Genomic DNA, 19,956 nt, shown 5'->3' on the forward strand with positions numbered 1-19,956 from the left:
TGCCCCAAAGAATTCAGCTCTTTTGCCTGTAAAAAAAACACATACAATACCCCCCCCCCAACATTACAACCCACCACCCACATACCCCTAATCTAACCCAAACCCCCCTTAAATAAACCTAACACTAAGCCCCTGAAGATCTTCCTACCTTATCTTCACCATACCAGGTTCACCGATCGATCCAGAAGAGCTCCTCCGATGTCGTGATCCAAGCCCAAGCGGGGGGCTGAAGAGGTCCATGATCCGGCTGAAGTCTTCATCCAAGCAGGAGCTGAAGAGGTCCATGATCCGGCTGAAGTCTTCATCCAAGCGGGAGCTGAAGAGGTCCATGATCCGGCTAAAGTCTTCTATCAATGGCATCTTCAATCTTCTTTCTTCCGGATCCATCTTGCAGACCTCCGACGCGGAACATCCTGCTGGCCCGACGGACTACCGACGAATGAAGGCTCCTTTAAGGGACGTCATCCAAGATGGCGTCCCTCGAATTCCGATTGGCTGATAGGATTCTATCAGCCAATCGGAATTAAGGTAGGAAAATTCTGATTGGCTGATGGAATCAGCCAATCAGAATCAAGTTCAATCCGATTGGCCGATCCGATCAGCCAATCAGATTGAGCTCGCATTCTATTGGCTGATCGGAACAGCCAATAGAATGCGAGCTCAATCTGATTGGCTGATCGGATCAGCCAATCGGATTGAACTTGATTCTGATTGGCTGATTCCATCAGCCAATCAGAATTTTCCTACCTTAATTCCGATTGGCTGATAGAATCCTATCAGCCAATCGGAATTCGAGGGACGCCATCTTGGATGACGTCCCTTAAAGGAGCCTTCATTCGTCGGTAGTCCGTCGGGCCGGCAGGATGTTCCGCGTCGGAGGTCTGCAAGATGGATCTGGAAGAAAGAAGATTGAAGATGCCGTTGATAGAAGACTTCAGCCGGATCATGGACCTCTTCAGCTCCCGCTTGGATGAAGGCTTCAGCCGGATCATGGACCTCTTCAGCTCCCGCTTGGATGAAGACTTCAGCCGGATCATGGACCTCTTCAGCCCCCCGCTTGGGCTTGGATCACGACATCGGAGGAGCTCTTCTGGATCGATCGGTGAACCTGGTATGGTGAAGATAAGGTAGGAAGATCTTCAGGGGCTTAGTGTTAGGTTTATTTAAGGGGGGTTTGGGTTAGATTAGGGGTATGTGGGTGGTGGGTTGTAATGTTGAGGGGGGTATTGTATGTGTTTTTTTTACAGGCAAAAGAGCTGAATTCTTTGGGGCATGCCCCGCAAAGGGCCCTGTTCAGGGCTGGTAAGGTAAAAGAGCTTTGAACTTTAGTAATTTAGAATAGGGTAGGGCATTTTTTTATTTTGGGGGGCTTTGTTATTTTATTAGGGGGTTTAGAGTAGGTGTAATTAGTTTAAAATTGTTGTAATATTTTTCTGATGTTTGTAAATATTTTTTTATTTTTTGTACTTTAGTTAGTTTATTTCATTGTAGTTTTTTGTAGGTATTGTATTTAATTTAATTATTGATAGTGTAGTGTTAGGTTTAATTGTAACTTAGGTTAGGATTTATTTTACAGGTAATTTTGTAATTATTTTAACTATTTTAGCTATTAAATAGTTATTAACTATTTAATAGCTATTGTACCTGGTTAAAATAAATACAAAGTTACCTGTAAAATAAATATAAATCCTAAAATAGCTATAATATAATTATAATTTATATTGTAGCTATATTAGGATTTATTTTACAGGTAAGTATTTAGCTTTAAATAGGAATAATTTATTTAATAAGAGTTAATTTATTTCGTTAGATTTAAATTATATTTAACTTAGGGGGGTGTTAGTGTTAGGGTTAGACTTAGCTTTAGGGGTTAATACATTTATTAGAATAGTGGTGAGCTCCTGTCGGCAGATTAGGGGTTAATACTTGAAGTTAGGTGTCGGCAATGTTAGGGAGGGCAGATTAGGGGTTAATACTATTTATTATAGGGTTATTGAGGCAGGAGTGAGGCGGATTAGGGGTTAATACATTTATTATAGTAGCGCTCAGGTCCGGTCGGTAGATTAGGGGTTAATAAGTGTAGTTAGGTGGAGGCGACGTTGGGGGCGGCAGATTAGGGGTTAATAAATATAATATAGGGGTCGGCTATGTTAGGGCAGCAGATTAGGGGTACATAGGGATAATGTAGGTGGCGGGGGTGTACGGAGCGGCAGATTAGGGGTTAAAAATAATATGCAGGGGTCAGCGATAGCGGGGGCGGCAGATTAGGGGTTAATAAGTGTAAGGTTAGGGGTGTTTAGACTCGGGGTACATGTTAGAGTGTTAGGTGCAGACGTAGGAAGTGTTTCCCCATAGCAAACAATGGGGCTGCGTTAGGAGCTGAACGCGGCTTTTTTGCAGGTGTTAGGTTTTTTTTCAGCTCAAACAGCCCCATTGTTTTCTATGGGGGAATCGTGCACGAGCACGTTTTTTAAGCTGGCCGCGTCCGTAAGCAACTCTGGTATCGAGAGTTGAAGTTGCGTTAAATATGCTGTACGCTCCTTTTTTGGAGCCTAATGCAGTCATTCTGTGGACTCTCAATACCAGAGTTATTTTAAAGGTGCGGCCAGAAAAAAGCCAGCGTTAGCTACGCGGGTCGTTACCGACAAAACTCTAAATCTAGCCGCTAGTTAATAACCCTCAAGCACAAAATTGTTACCGTCTGAAAAAAATAAATTGGTATTTGCCTCATTAATCTCCCAATTATGAAATAAAAAAATGTGGAGTTTTTTTTCCACGGGATAAAAGGGCTTGCAGGTTTTAAGTCCCTTTAACCCCTTCACTACTAGGAATATCAGAGAAAAACTTGCCCAAAATACCAAAAGATTTTTTAGCATTTTATTATCCCTCTATTTAAACAGAAATAGAGCCTTTTTTATTTACCTATCAAAACTATATATTTCTTTTAAGTAGACAACCCAAGGTGTTGATTTAGGCCAATTCTGGTATATTCCATGCCACCATTCACCGCTAAATGTGATCATATTAAAAAAATTGTTACATTTTTACAAACTTTGGGTATCTCACTGAAATTATTTACATACAACTACTGCAGTCATAAGGCAAATGGTTGTAAAAGGTTCTCTGGGTCCCTTTTGTTCAGAAATAACAGACATGCATAGCTTTGCCATTCGTTTTTGGTCATTAGAAGGAATAAACGGAGATCGTTGCAGACAGTGACACAGACCGATCAGGCATATCCTGTGCAACAGAATTCCAACACCAACACTACTCTGAGAGTCAACAGTGATTTGTATGACCCAAATTAAAGGGACAGTACAGTCAGAATGAAAATGTCTTGATTCAGATAGAGCTTAGGAATACCCAGGAGCATCAATGCTCTACTGGGAGCTAGCTGCTAATTGGTTGCTTCCTCTTGTCATTGGCTCACCCTATGTGTTCCGCTAACTCCCATTAGTGCACTGCTGCTCCTTCAACAAAGGATAACAAAAGACTGAAGAAAAATGATAATAGAAGTATTTAAAAAGTTGTTTCAAACTGTGTGCTCCATCTGAATCAGAAAAAAAAAAAAAAAAAAGTCAGCAGTGGCTTCACAGACATAATACACACTACTGCCAGCTCTCTGAGCAGGCGTGAGGTTGGAATACTGGTGCATGGATCCTCACAGCATATGCGCGTATGTCTCTGAGAAATAATAATAACTTTGATTAGAAGTATTTGTGCTAATAGATGTATATTGCAAAAATGCTTCTATTTAAAAATGACATTGACCCATGCGTGTTTCAATTTTGACCTTTCTGTCCTTTTAACTATGTTTAAACTGATTGTCAAAATTCATTTGAATATTTTTCTAGCTTTCTTTTTAAAAAATTAGAACATTTATTAAATTTATAACATTTAACAATAATAATAATAAAAATAATATTAATTAGGGGGGTGGGAGGTAACAATACTCACTGAATTCAAGCTCTGCACTGAACTGGAAAATTTACTGTTCAATCCTCCATTAATATATGACTGTAATCCCTTGTCCTTCATGGAACTCAGAGACAGGGTTAAATTTTGTCTGCTGCTAGAACAACTAGAACCTAGAAACGACAACAATTCCATTTCAAATAAAACAGTTGCAAAAATATTGATAACATTTTTTCAGTTTATTAATATTTATTGTGAACTCACATTTTTCTAAAGCAGAATTTTTTGTGCATTCTAATAGAAGATGGGTGGGTTCCCACGCGGGGATTTTGTTTTTCTTTTTTCCTCGTCTTCTTTTAAAATGATGGGCAAGAAAAAGAAGAGAAATTGCGCTGACAGCGGTTACTGCAACAATCTTTTTCAGACCAGGGGAAGATCTTAGCTGAAAGACAGAGAAAGGATGATCAATAATCTTTACAGGGACAGTTAACGCTAAATTAATTCTAGATATAATTATCTTTTCAAAGCAATTATAGCCCTGGGAATAATATGTAGATGTAATTTTTTAAATTATATCAGTTGTTTAAATATTGAATACATAGATACAGTTTACCCTGAATTCCCCCCCCCCCCTTGAATTAGTTCACAATAACCAATTTTACCTGCACTGTATTACATTTTTTAAAAATATTATAGATTATAGAAAAGCTGTGTACATATAACAAATCCAGCAGAAGTAATTACACTTCCACTTTTCAATTGTTCTCTCTAAATATTGGGCATTAGTATACAGATAGAGATAATATAAAAAAGCATATGGGTGTACAGAAAGTGATAAAATAAGGAAGTTTGATTTCCCTGCAAGCTCAGACAATTTTAATGGGTTGCAGTTTCACAGAACAAAAGCAGATATTTCATATACAAAATAAACATCAATAAGCAATTTTGCATACATTTTATACTCTGCGGCTGGTACAACAAGTCATTGAAAAAAAATGAAGGGAAAAACAATTATACAGTACACTGTCCCTTTAAGTTTGCTTCTTTAACTGCTTTCGCCTCTAAGCCTTTTTTACACCCCAGTGCTGAGACAATTTTGAGCTTTTTTTGCTACCTACAATTAAACCCTATTATAAGTCAAATTTCAATGAGTGACCCATACAAATGATATATTATTATATATTGCATATATACCATTACAGGGAGTGCAGAATTATTAGGCAAGTTGTATTTTTGAGGATTAATTTTATTATTGAACAACAACCATGTTCTCAATGAACCCAAAAAACGCATTAATATCAAAGCTGAATATTTTTGGAAGTAGTTTTTAGTTTGTTTTTAGTTATAGCTATTTTAGGGGGATATCTGTGTGTGCAGGTGACTATTACTGTGCATAATTATTAGGCAACTTAACAAAAAACAAATATATACCCATTTCAATTATTTATTTTTACCAGTGAAACCAGTATAACATCTCAACATTCACAAATATACATTTCTGACATTCAAAAACAAAACAAAAACAAATCAGTGACCAATATAGCCACCTTTCTTTGCAAGGACACTCAAAAGCCTGCCATCCATGGATTCTGTCAGTGTTTTGATCTGTTCACCATCAACATTGCGTGCAGCAGCAGCCACATCCTCCCAGACACTGTTCAGAGAGGTGTACTGTTTTCCCTCCTTGTAAATCTCACATTTGATGATGGACCACAGGTTCTCAATGGGGTTCAGATCAGGTGAACAAGGAGGCCATGTCATTAGATTTTCTTCTTTTATACCATTTCTTGCCAGCCACGCTGTGGAGTACTTGGACGCGTGTGATGGAGCATTGTCCTGCATGAAAATCATGTTTTTCTTGAAGGATGCAGACTTCTTCCTGTACCACTGCTTGAAGAAGGTGTCTTCCAGAAACTGGCAGTAGGACTGGGAGTTGAGCTTGACTCCATCCTCAACCCGAAAAGGCCCCACAAGCTCATCTTTGATGATACCAGCCCAAACCAGTACTCCACCTCCACCTTGCTGGCGTCTGAGTCGGACTGGAGCTCTCTGCCCTTTACCAATCCAGCCACGGGCCCATCCATCTGGCCCATCAAGACTCACTCTCATTTCATCAGTCCATAAAACCTTAGAAAAATCAGTCTTGAGATATTTCTTGGCCCAGTCTTGACATTTCAGCTTGTGTGTCTTGTTCAGTGGTGGTCGTCTTTCAGCCTTTCTTACCTTGGCCATGTCTCTGAGTATTGCACACCTTGTGCTTTTGGGCACTCCAGTGATGTTGCAGCTCTGAAATATGGCCAAACTGGTGGCAAGTGGCATCTTGGCAGCTGCACGCTTGACTTTTCTCAGTTCATGGGCAGTTATTTTGCGCCTTGGTTTTTCCACACGCTTCTTGCGACCCTGTTGACTATTTTGAATGAAACGCTTGATTGTTCGATGATCACGCTTCAGAAGCTTTGCAATTTTAAGAGTGCTGCATCCCTCTGCAATATATCTCACTATTTTTGACTTTTCTGAGCCTGTCAAGTCCTTCTTTTGACCCATTTTGCCAAAGGAAAGGAAGTTGCCTAATAATTATGCACACCTGATATAGGGTGTTGATGTCATTAGACCACACCCCTTCTCATTACAGAGATGCACATCACCTAATATGCTTAATTGGTAGTAGGCTTTCGAGCCTATACAGCTTGGAGTAAGACAACATGCATAAAGAGGATGATGTGGTCAAAATACTCATTTGCCTAATAATTCTGCACTCACTGTATTTACTTTAAGTACATTGCATGGCATGTGAGATAGCTGCGTTAAAAACTGTAAAACATTGTATACCTACTGAATCATAACAAAGACATTTACAGTAAAATGCTGAGAGATATGAGATCTTAATATATAAACCGTAAAAATAAAAAAAAATATGGGGTCATTACTGAAAGCAATGCATTAGATTATGCAATGCGATTCTCAACTCTAATAATCGGCCGTTTCATCAGACATCATCTAAGGATTGTATATTACTGCTATTGTTTTTAATGTGTTTTTAATTAAAATGCTTCTTTAACCTGAGCAGTTTGGTCAAGCCATTTCTATACAGCAATTTTGGGAATGTGTGCTTTCATAGCAGCCTTTGAATTTGTCCCTGCAAGCCTGCACAGTGCTTTGGGATTTTGGAAATATTTCAGATTGTTCCGGAAACTCGGGAGAGGGTGAGCTGATACGCCCCAATCTATTAGCTTGCAACTAACAGCACCTTTAGGGTGCTTTTGGAAAATGTGAGTAACTTTCTTGTATACCTTATGTTTGATTTTGGACACAACTGATTAATACACACATGAGGCACCCCTCTAGATTTATTGTACCTATCTTGGGAGGAGGAGTGCAGCTTTCATCACCCGCACACTAACAAGCAATTCAAGATTCAGCACAGACTTACGTGCACATCTGATTTTGTGGTCTACGCGATTATTGGTCCGTGTTCCCTATATTACATAGGAAAAATGGTGACTACCTTCAGAGAACGGCTGGTGAATCGTAAATCTGCTATACGCCAGGCCATCAAGAAGGGTGCTTTGGAACAACCAGTCGCAAGACATTTTCTACAAGCGGGACATTCAGTATCTATGTTGAGAGCAATACTCATCGATCATGTTCCATGCTTGAGACGAGGGGGTGATAGGGCTTTGGCCTTATTACGATCAGAAGCAAAATGGATTTTTGATCTTGACACTGTCACTCCTAAGGGCTTGAATACGATGATTGATTTTGGATGCTGGTATAAATGACTGTCTTACGGGAATCCCCTCTATGGGACTACAAATAGTTTCTACCTACTTCATAGGCATGAATGGTGCTAATAAATTGTGTGTGCATTGGGTGTAGTTTTCCATTGATACCAGTTGTATAGATTGGTTTCTTTTAGGGCTCATTAATAATTGTGTGTCCCTTTAAGTATATTTTACTACTCGCCTGTATTTTGCACCACCAGATTAATTTAAAATGTAACAGTTTTTTCCCCTATATTAGGGTTGTCATTAGCGTATAGCAATATGTATTTAGGCAATCTAGTTATTGCTTTTTTCTTTATATGCACTGTGTTGAATACATTTATATATGTTTTCTTTAGGTGTACATCTGTTTTAGATGCACACAATCCTGCTGTCTGCGTTCCCCATCTCCCTGCATCGCATCGCTACAAACGGCTGTTTACCGTTGCTATGCCAACACTCACAGCCTGCTCCACTGTTGGCTGTGACTGATGACGTCAATATCCGTGGACACGCATGAAGCTTTAGTAGCGTGACAGGAGGTCCGATGTGGAGCAGGAAAGCAGTCATCAGGGTAATTATTCTCTTAGGTATTACCACTACACTGGGTATATAAGGTGGGTTTGTTTGGGAGTTATTTATGTCTTCCATGGGCTCCATTTGAGAAAGGTTCGCATCAGAACCAAAACGTTATCGGTTAAGGCCCTACTATTTTACACTTTGCGAATTAAAAGGCTTGTTACAAAGTTTCCTGTGCTGCCTGCTTTTTTCTGGATACACAGTATACCCTTAAGCCAGGTTTGTGTTCTGGACATTGTGTATATATATATATATATATATATATATATATATATATATATATATATATAGTTATATTTTTTATTACACTAGGACAAAATGGGTTTTCACATGGTGAAGGTAGTTATAAAAAGTCCAAAAGTTTCACAATATCCCTCAGCTTATCTGGCGTCTGGCTCCTCAAAAAGATGCGGGGTTGGAATCCTGATCCACCACTCGATCCCCTTTAAGCATACTCATACAGAAAGAGAACCAGAAGGACGTTTTATAATTCTGACAGGCACATTATATGAGAACCCGATCACTCTAGCCTCCCTATACGCACCAAATAGCAACCAACATTAATTTCTTAAAAGATTCTCAAAATCGCTGCTGGACTTTGCGAAAGGCCCAGTCTTTGTTGCAGGCGATATAAACATTCCCCTAGATCCACAATACGATACCTCCAATGGCACATCTAGTGTTAGAAAGACTATACTAAAATCGGTGAAGGCAACGTTAGCAGACCTGCTCCTGCACGATACCTGGCGTATAGCACACCCAACATCCAAAGACTATACTTACTATTCGCCCCCATGCGCCAAATACTCACGTATAGACTATATATTTACAGACACAGTAGGTTTGGACATGATGGGAGAATGCAAAATAGGACACATTACCTGGTCTCATCACGCCCCAGTCACTACCGAAGTTTTTCGGCCAGACTTACCCCAAACATCCTATATCTGGAGGTTAGACGACACCCTACTGGACAAGCCACTAATTAAAATAGAATTACAAAAATCTCTAAATGACTATTTTCTGCATAACACTCCTGACCACACCTTGCTTCCAACCATGTGGGACGCTCACAAGTGCGTAATAAGAGGTGAAATCCTTAAACACACAGCCAGGTTGCGCAAGCAGTACAGAACAAAACACAAATCGCTATTAGACACAGTTGCTGATCTGGAAACAAAACATAAACAAAACACGGCAGATAGTGAGGTTAAACAACAGCTTCAATGCGCCAGATCTGAACTTAACCAACACCTCGCAGATGCTTATCAGAGCAAGATTTTATCCATTAAGCAATGCTACCATGAAAACGGTAATAAACCTGGGAGGCTTCTAGCCCGATCTATTAAAATGCCGCAACTTCGCTCGCACATTCATAACATGACAGACAAGGAGGGCACCACAGTAAAAAGCAATAAACAAATAGCTAACGCATTTAACCAGTATTATAGGGCCTTATATAACATTACTGATAAATCCGACACACACACATAATCACTAGCCAGGGTGAGATCTATAGACGATTACCTATCATCCCTGGATCTACCTTGTCTCTCAAAAGAAGAAGCAGACACACTTGATTTGCCTATAACCCAGGAAGAGCTTTCACTAACGATTAAGTATCTCCCAAACGGCAAGAGCCCAGGCCTGGATGGGCTCACTATTAAATATTACAAAACCTTCATTAGCACCCTAGCTCCTAAAATGCTTCAACTTTTAACAACTTAATAAAAGAGCCGCAGCTTCCCTGCCCAATGCTTGAGGCCTACATATCTGTTATTCCCAAGCCAGGTAAATCTCACACCGCTCCCGAACACTTTAGGCCTATATAATTATTAAATGCTGATATTAAGATCCTTGCTAAGATACTCTCACTGCGTCTTAATAAATATCTACCGGGCCTAGTCTCCACAGACCAGGTGGGTTTTGTCCCAGGTAGGGAGGCGAGGGACAACACCTGTAAAGTAGTGCAGTTGATAGAACACACGCGCAACGAGAGGGTGCCAATGGTGCTATTCTCCACCTGGTGTTCTCTCTGTACTCCGACCCGAACGCAAGAGTGAGGGTAAATGGATCCCTCTCAGATGCATTTTGTATCTCAAACGGGATGAGACAGGGTTGCCCCCTCTCCCCCCTTTTGTTTGCCTTATCAATTGAAGCACTGGCACAAAAGATTAGAAATAACCCTAACATCTCTGGAATTGAAATAAAGGGTAGTGAATATAAACAAGCGTTATACGCTGATGATATTCTATATACCCTTACCAATATCGAAGTCTCTATTCCAAAACTTTTAGAAGAGATTGCAACCTATGGTTCCCTCTCTAACTTTCATCTAAACATCACGAAGTCGGAAATCCTCAATATAATGCCGTCACAGGCGCAATTACTACATCTATGCGAAACACATTGTATACCAATAGCTACCTCCCATCTAAAATACTTAGGAGTCCTTCTCACAAAAGATCCCCATGATTTATTTAAATTAAATTATCTCAAATTGAAAAACGAAATAACTAGAGATCTCTCCTCATGGAAGAATAAGCCCCTATCTTGGTTAGGTAAAATTGGAGTCATAAAAATGAACATCCTGCCACGTATACTATATATACTGCAAACGCTCCCAATCCCTATACCTAAAGACTTCCTCCCACAGCTCCAAAAACTACTTGAGCAGTTCATATGGAATAATATAAAACCAGAGTCCCAAGAAAGACGCTTTATATGACTAGAGATAAGGGAGGATTAGGCTTTCCAGAACTAGCATCTTAAAGACAGGCTATTTTCCTGCAGAGAATTGTGGAGTGGGCCCATAATTCCATCCACAAAGCTTGGGTAAAGTTAGATGGCCAAATCCTTAACCTCAATAACATAAGTGTTTTAGCATTCACATCGCTAATAAACTGCCCGAAAATCACCAAAAATTATACTATCATAGCAGAAACTCTAAGAATGTGGGACAAGACAATTAATACCAGCACACATATCTCCTCAAAACACTCACCTCTCTTACCTATTATCGAAAACCCAGACCTCCCATATTGTCACCTAGGAACACAAATGAGTAGGCCCTACAGCCTTCGTGAAGGCTCCTTACACTTTGCACTGACAGGTGGGAAACTACTACCCCAACAAGATATGATAGAGAAATATGGTTCTATTTTTCTCTCTTGGTTGAGATATAACCAACTTCAACATTATTTAATGCACTATAAAAACAGAGAGAACTTTATGAGAGCCCTAACTACATTTGAAACACTATGCACGACAAACAAATCAGCAAGGCGATTGATCTCACTGATATATAAACTTCTACTAGCACCTCCTGGATCAGCTCTCCCCTCATACACAAGGGCATGGGAAAAGGACCTAGGCAGGGACATTGACGAGGACACATGGCTTAAATCTTTTAGGCTGACTATGCGATCTTCCATCTCCGCTAATGTTCAGGAAATCCATCTAAAACTGGATTTACTTTAAAGTCAATCAGATTGAGGTACATGAGTTGATGCTAGCCACTTGGAGGGGCACAGGTCAATGAGCAGAATTGATCTGGTAGAGGCACAATATAAAATACACTACCAAACCTTTCCTACCCCCCCCCCATCCCCTATATTTACCCTCCTCCCCTTTTTTTTATTTATATATTATTACTTTGTTCAGAAGACTTAAAGTTATATGTGATTTATAGCACTGGTTAGGAAATTTGTTCTGGAAGGGATGAAGAAGAAGGGAAAAAAAAGAAAAAAAAAAACAAGAAAAAAAACAAAAGCAGGCTTGTTAAGCAAAGATGTTTATTATAATATGCATGCATGGTTAAATAATATGCAATTTGGTATATTCTTAAATGACACATAGTTGACCAAATTTATTAAAATTAAAGCAAAAGAAGTGTGTTATGATATGTTTCCATTGTATGCACAATTTTTGTATTTAATAAAGCTTGTTTAAAAAAAAAAAAGTCCAAAAGTTTAAAGAAAAACTTGTAGAAAAGCTGTCTTCTGATCGATTGTCAAATTCTTTAAATTCAAATTAAAAAGCCTTACAAATACTTTAAACAGTTCTTCTAATGAATTTAAATAGACTGCCTTTACCAGTTATCTATGCAACCAATTGGTAACTCCTTAAAGTACTGTCTACTACCTATATTACAATATATATTATCTATAGACCAAATTGGTAATGGATATATATATATATATATATATATATAATTAGCTTAATCTGAACGTTGTCACTTATTGGTAGAAACTGATACAATTACCAACAAATATCTAATAACTTGTTTTCTAAGCCAATGCTGTCTTTCCTGAATGAAATAACTCTGATAATCTAATACTCAATGTCAGGTCCTGCCTCTGCTATGAAAGTGCAAAACTGCCATTTGTTTGTATTTAAAAAAATAGTCTCTGATGCATTACAGAATTTGCTTATTGCACTATTGTTTGCCTGTACTTATGTGTTTAATCCCTGCAAAAGTACCACAAACCTTGTCATTATTATTGACTTAAAAAAAGAAGATTCATACAGCAGCAGCAGCCTTATTTTTAACATAATATTACATGTGACATGCTGTTTTTGCTGTTTTTGAGTGTCTACTCCAGATCACACTATGAATAATCATTTTCACACTGCAAAAGGGAGTCATGAAATTGGGTTGTAAGGTGAATATATAACAATTAGCATAAAGTTATAGGGGAGCACCTATATATAAAAGGTATATATATATATATATATATAATATATATATATATATATATATATATATATATATATATATATATATATATATATATATATATATATATACAGTATCTCACAAAAGTGAGTACACCCCTCACATTTTTGTAAATATTCTATTATATCTTTTCATGTGACAACACTGAAGAAATGGCACTTTGCTACAATGTAAAGTAGTGAGTGTACAGCCTGTATAACAGTGTAATTTGCTGTCCCCTCAAAATAACTCAACACACAGCCATCAATGTCTAAACCGTTGGCAACAAAAGTGAGTACACCCCTAAGTGGAAATGTCCAAATTGGGCCCAATTAGCCATTTTCCCTTCACGATGTCATGTGACTCGTTAGTGTTACAAGGTCCCAGGTGTGAATGGGGAGCTGGTGTGTTAAATTTGGTGTTATCGCTCTCATACTCTCTCATACTGGTCACTGGAAGTTCAACATGGTACCTCATGGCAAAGAACTGTCTGAGGATCTGAAAAAAAGAAATGTTGCTCTACATAAAGGTGGCCTAGGCTGTAAGAAGATTGCCAAGACCGTGAAACTGAGCTGCAGCCCGGTGGGCAAGACCAAACAGCGGTTTCACAGGACAGGTTCCTCTCAGAACAGGCCTCGCCATGGTCGACCAAAGAAGTTGAGTGCACGTGCTCAGCATCATATCCAGAGGTTGTCTTTGGGAAATAGACGTATGAGTGCTGCCAGCATTGCTGCAGAGGTTGAAGGGCTGGGGGGTCAGCCTGTCAGTGCTCAGACCAAACGCTGCACACTGCATCAAATTGGTCTGCATGGCTGTCGTCCAAGAAGGAAGCCTCTTCTAAAGATTATGCACAAGAAAGCCCGCAAACAGTTTGTTGAAGACAAGCAGACTAAGGACATGGATAACTGGAACCATGTCCTGTGGCCCGATGAGACCAAGATAAACTTATTTGGTTCCGATGGTGTCAAGCGTGTGTGCCGGCAACCAGGTGAGGAGTACAAAGACAAGTGTTAAGCATGGTGGTGAGAGTGTCATGGCCTGGGACTGCATGAGTGCTGCAGGCACTGGGGAGCTACAGTTCATTGAGGGAACCATGAATGCCAACATGTACTGTGACATACTGAAGCAGAGCATGATCCCCTCCCTTCGGAGACTGGGCCGCAGGGCAGTATTCCAACATGATAACGACCACAAACACACCTCTAAGACAACCACTGTCTTGCTAAAGAAGCTGGGGGTAAAGGTGATGGAATGGCCAAGCATGTCTCCAGACCTAAACCCTATTGAGCATCTGTGGGGCATCCTCAAACGGAAGGTGGGGGAGCGCAAGGTCTCTAACATCCACCAGCTCTGTGATGTTGTCATAGAGGAGTGGAAGAGGACTCCAGTGGCAACCTGTGAAGCTCTGGTAAACTCCATGCCCAAGAGGGTTAAGGCAGTGCTGGAAAATAATGGTGGCCACACAAAAAATTTACACTTTGGGACCAATTTGGACATTTTCACTTAGGGGTGTACTCACTTTTGTTGCCAATAGTTTAGACATTAATGTGTGTTGAGTTATTTTGAGGGGACAGCAAATTACACTGTTATACAGGCTGTACCCTCACTACTTTACATTGTGGCAAAGTGTAATTTCTTCAATGTTGTTACATGAAAAGATATAATAAAATATTTACAAAAATGTGAGGGGTGTTCTCACTTTTGGGAGATACTGTATTACTGTATAAATATATATATATAGATCCAATAAAAATAAAAATTAGCAATAAGGAAAAAGTCAGAAAAAGTACACCCGAGTGTATAATAAGACTAGTCTGTAGTGAAGTAGTACTTTTTCTTTTTTTTTACTTTTTTCTGATATTTTTATTGTGTATATATATATATATATATATATATATATATATATATATATATATATATATATATATATATATATATATGTGTGTGTGTGTCATTTTTACATGCTTAGATAACAATTTTTAGGCTGTGCACAAGGAGTTAAACACATAGGTAAATTCCTGCTATGGAAGCAATATACAGCTGGTGATTGACGGGGTCATGCAACAGCTGCTCTTGACTGGTTCACTGACAAGACTGCAAGGCTTTCAGTTCCTGAGCAGGCCCTTACCTATGTGTTTCACCCTTTTGTGGGGTTAACTAGTTATCTTGAATAACTAATGCAGTGAGTACATACATTAACAAAGTATAGCACCTAACCTTTTTGTTATAACGCCACTTTAATATATAGTGTAAAAAAAAAAAAGCTTTCTTTAATTAAAATAGTTTCTTTTTTTATGCTTTCTAACCATTTCCTTTATCAAGGATTTAGAAATCTAAATGTTTTGAGACTTAAATTTAGAATTCAAAAGATTGGGATGACAAATTAAACATATTAATATATTTTTATTCATCAATAAGGTACCTGTGATAAAGAGTTGTACAAGGACTGAGGTAAATCCATAACATGCAGGGCGGCCATTTTGAGTGAGAACTGTGCTTCCGTCATTGCATTCTCTAACATGGTCACACATCTCCTAAACCGTCTTCATAGAAAACTCCGAATTGTAGTATTATCTGTAATATGAACAATATGTTTTACAGGAGAAGAAAAGGAAGTTCAAATATATTGTAATAGGAGGGTGATGCAGAAATACAATGTATAAATTCCTATGTTTACTAGGCCAATGACTAAGCATGATTTATAGGTGCAGAAAGCTAGGGCTTTTTTGTTTAGTATAAAAAATAACATAATTTATGCTTACCTGATAAATTCCTTTCTCCTGTAGTGTAGTCAGTCCACGGGTCATCATTACTTCTGGGATATTAACTCCTCCCCAACAGGAAGTGCAAGAGGATCACCCAAGCAGAGCTGCTATATAGCTCCTCCCCTCTACGTCACACCCAGTCATTCGACCGAGAACCAAACGAGAAAGGAGAAACTATAGGGTGCAGTGGTGACTGGAGTATAATTTAAAAATTTAGACCTGCCATAAAAAACAGGGCGGGCCGTGGACTGACTACACTACAGGAGAAAGGAATTTATCAGGTAAGCATAAATTATGTTTTCTCCTGTTAAGTGTAGTCAGTCCACGGGTCATCATTACTTCTGGGATACCAATACCAAAGCTAAAGTACACGGATGACGGGAGGGACAGGCAGGATCGTTATACGGAAGGGACCACTGCCTGAAGAACCTTTCTCCAAAAAACAGCCTCCGAAGAAGCAAAAGTGTCAAATTTGTAAAATTTGGAAAAAGTATGAAGAGAAGACCAAGTTGCAGCCTTGCAAATCTGTTCAACAGAGGCCTCGTTCTTAAAGGCCCAAGTGGAAGCCACAGCTCTAGTGGAATGAGCTGTAATTCTTTCAGGAGGCTGCTGTCCAGCAGTCTCATAGGCTAAACGTATTATGCTACGAAGCCAAAAAGAGAGAGAGGTAGCAGAAGCTTTTTGACCTCTCCTCTGTCCAGAATAAACGACAAACAGGGAAGAAGTTTGGCGAAAATCTTTAGTTGCCTGTAAATAAAATTTCAGGGCACGGACTACATCTAGATTGTGCAGAAGTCGTTCCTTCTTTGAAGAAGGATTAGGACACAATGATGGCACAACAATCTCTTGATTGATATTCTTGTTAGTGACAACCTTAGGTAAGAACCCAGGTTTAGTACGCAGAACTACCTTATCTGAATGAAAAATCAGATACGGAGAATCACAATGTAAGGCTGATAACTCAGAGACTCTACGAGCCGAGGAAATAGCCATTAAAAACAGAACTTTCCAAGATAACAGCTTGATATCAATGGAATGAAGGGGTTCAAACGGAACACCCTGTAAAACGTTAAGAACTAAATTTAAGCTCCATGGTGGAGCAACAGTTTTAAACACAGGCTTAATCCTGGCCAAAGCCTGGCAAAAAGCCTGAACGTCTGGAACTTCTGACAGACGTTTGTGTAAAAGAATGGACAGAGCTGAGATCTGTCCCTTTAAGGAACTAGCAGATAAACCCTTTTCTAAACCCTCTTGTAGAAAAGACAATATCCTAGGAATCCTAACCTTACTCCATGAGTAACTCTTGGATTCGCACCAATGTAAGTTAAGGAACTAGCAGATAAACCCTTTTCTAAACCCTCTTGTAGAAAAGACAATATCCTAGGAATCCTAACCTTACTCCATGAGTAACTCTTGGATTCGCACCAATGTAAGTATTTACGCCATATTTTATGGTAAATCTTTCTGGTAACAGGTTTCCTAGCCTGTATTAAGGTATCAATAACTGACTCCGAAAAACCACGCTTTGATAAAATCAAGCGTTCAATTTCCAAGCAGTCAGCTTCAGAGAAATTAGATTTTGATGTTTGAAAGGACCCTGAATTAGAAGGTCCTGTCTCAGAGGCAGAGACCAAGGTGGACAGGATGACATGTCCACTAGATCTGCATACCAGGTCCTGCGTGGCCACGCAGGCGCTATTAGAATTACCGATGCTCTTTCCTGTTTGATCCTGGCAATCAATCGAGGAAGCATCGGGAAGGGTGGAAACACATAGGCCATCCCGAAGGTCCAAGGTGCTGTCAAAGCATCTACCAGGACTGCTCCCGGGTCCCTGGACCTGGACCCGTAACAAGAAAGCTTGGCATTCTGGCGAGACGCCATGAGATCTATCTCTGGTTTGCCCCAAAGTCGAAGTATTTGGGCAAAGACCTCCGGATGAAGTTCCCACTCCCCCGGATGAAAAGTCTGACGACTTAGGAAATCCGCCTCCCAGTTCTCCACTCCAGGAATGTGGATCGCTGACAGGTGGCAAGAGTGAGACTCTGCCCAGCGAATTATCTTTGATACTTCCATCATCGCTAGGGAGCTTCTTGTCCCTCCTTGATGGTTGATGTAAGCTACAGTCGTGATGTTGTCCGACTGAAACCTGATGAACCCCCGAGTTGTTAACTGAGGCCAAGCCAGAAGGGCATTGAGAACTGCTCTCAATTCCAGAATGTTTATTGGAAGGAGACTCTCCTCCTGAGTCCATGATCCCTGAGCCTTCAGGGAATTCCAGACAGCGCCCCAACCTAGTAGGCTGGCGTCTGTTGTTACAATTGTCCAATCTGGTCTGCTGAATGGCATCCCCCTGGACAGATGTGGCCGAGAAAGCCACCATAGAAGAGAATTTCTGGTCTCTTGATCCAGATTCAGAGTAGGGGACAAATCTGAGTAATCCCCATTCCACTGACTTAGCATGCACAATTGCAGCGGTCTGAGATGTAGGCGTGCAAAGGGTACTATGTCCATTGCCGCTACCATTAAGCCGATTACCTCCATGCATTGAGCCACTGACGGGTGTTGAATGGAATGAAGGACACGGCAAGCATTTAGAAGCTTTGTTAACCTGTCTTCTGTCAGGTAAATCTTCATTTCTACAGAATCTATAAGAGTCCCCAAGAAGGGAACTCTTGTGAGTGGTAAGAGAGAACTCTTCTCTTCGTTCACCTTCCACCCATGCGACCTTAGAAATGCCAGTACTAACTCTGTATGAGACTTGGCAGTTTGAAAGCTTGACGCTTGTATCAGAATGTCGCCTAGGTACGGAGCCACCGAAATTCCTCGCGGTCTTAGTACCGCCAGAAGAGAGCCCAGAACCTTTGTGAAGATTCTTGGAGCCGTAGCCAACCCGAATGGAAGAGCTACAAACTGGTAATGCCTGTCTAGGAAGGCAAACCTTAGATACCGGTAATGATCTTTCGTGAATCGGTATATGAAGGTAGGCATCCTTTAAATCCACTGTGGTCATGTACTGACCCTTTTGGATCATGGGTAAGATTGTCCGAATAGTTTCCATTTTGAACGATGGAACTCTTAGGAATTTGTTTAGAATCTTTAAATCCAAGATTGGTCTGAAGGTTCCTTCTTTCTTGGGAACCACAAACAGATTTGAGTAAAACCCTTGTCCGTGTTCCGACCGCGGAACCGGATGGATCACTCCCATTAGTAAAAGATCTTGTACACAGCGTAGAAACGCCTCTTTCTTTATCTGGTTTGTTGACAACCTTGAAAGATGAAATCTCCCTTTTGGGGGAGAGGCTTTGAAGTCCAGAAGATATCCCTGAGATATGATCTCTAACGCCCAGGGATCCTGGACATCTCTTGCCCAAGCCTGGGCGAAGAGAGAAAGTCTGCCCCCCACTAGATCCGTTCCCGGATCGGGGGCCCTCACTTCATGCTGTCTTAGGGGCAGCAGCAGGTTTTCTGGCCTGCTTGCCCTTGTTCCAGGACTGGTTAGGTTTCCAGCCTTGTCTGTAGCGAGCAACAGCTCCTTCCTGTTTTGGTGCAGAGGAAGTTGATGCTGCTCCTGCCTTGAAGTTACGAAAGGCACGAAAATTAGACTGTCTAGCCCTAGGTTTGGCTCTGTCTTGAGGCAGGGCATGGCCTTTACCTCCTGTAATGTCAGCGATAATTTCTTTCAAACCGGGCCCGAATAAGGTCTGCCCTTTGAAAGGTATGTTAAGTAATTTAGATTTAGAAGTAACATCAGCTGACCAGGATTTTAGCCACAGCGCTCTGCGCGCCTGAATGGCGAATCCGGAATTCTTAGCCGTAAGTTTAGTTAAATGTACTACGGCATCAGAAATAAATGAATTAGCTAGCTTAAGGGTTTTAAGCTTGTGTGTAATCTCATCTAATGGAGCTGAGTCAAGAGTCTCTTCCAGAGACTCAAACCAAAATGCTGCTGCAGCCGTGACAGGCACAATGCATGCAAGGGGTTGCAATATAAAACCTTGTTGAACAAACATTTTCTTAAGGTAACCCTCTAACTTTTTATCCATTGGATCTGAAAAGGCACAGCTATCCTCCACCGGGATAGTGGTACGCTTAGCTAAAGTAGAAACTGCTCCCTCCACCTTAGGGACCGTTTGCCATAAGTCCCGTGTGGTGGCGTCTATAGGAAACATCTTTCTGAATATAGGAGGGGGTGAGAAAGGCACACCGGGTCTATCCCAC

At 40.3% G+C, this 19,956-nt stretch overlaps 1 protein-coding gene across 1 annotated transcript in view; it reads right to left on the minus strand.

Moving 5' to 3' along the window:
• Positions 1–19,956, minus strand: part of MIGA1 (mitoguardin 1) — a 343,183-nt gene that overhangs the window by 281,870 nt on the left and 41,357 nt on the right. Inside the window, exons 2-4 of the mRNA XM_053693332.1 lie at positions 15,395–15,546; positions 4,180–4,357; positions 3,958–4,088 (exon numbers count right to left, since the gene is read on the minus strand). Of these exons, the coding sequence (XP_053549307.1) occupies positions 3,958–4,088; positions 4,180–4,357; positions 15,395–15,493 (408 nt within the window). The 5' untranslated portion in view covers positions 15,494–15,546. The remainder of the gene's footprint in view (positions 1–3,957; positions 4,089–4,179; positions 4,358–15,394; positions 15,547–19,956) is intronic.

This window comes from Bombina bombina, chromosome 10, assembly GCF_027579735.1.
Source record: "Bombina bombina isolate aBomBom1 chromosome 10, aBomBom1.pri, whole genome shotgun sequence".
NCBI classification, from domain to species: domain Eukaryota; kingdom Metazoa; phylum Chordata; class Amphibia; order Anura; family Bombinatoridae; genus Bombina; species Bombina bombina.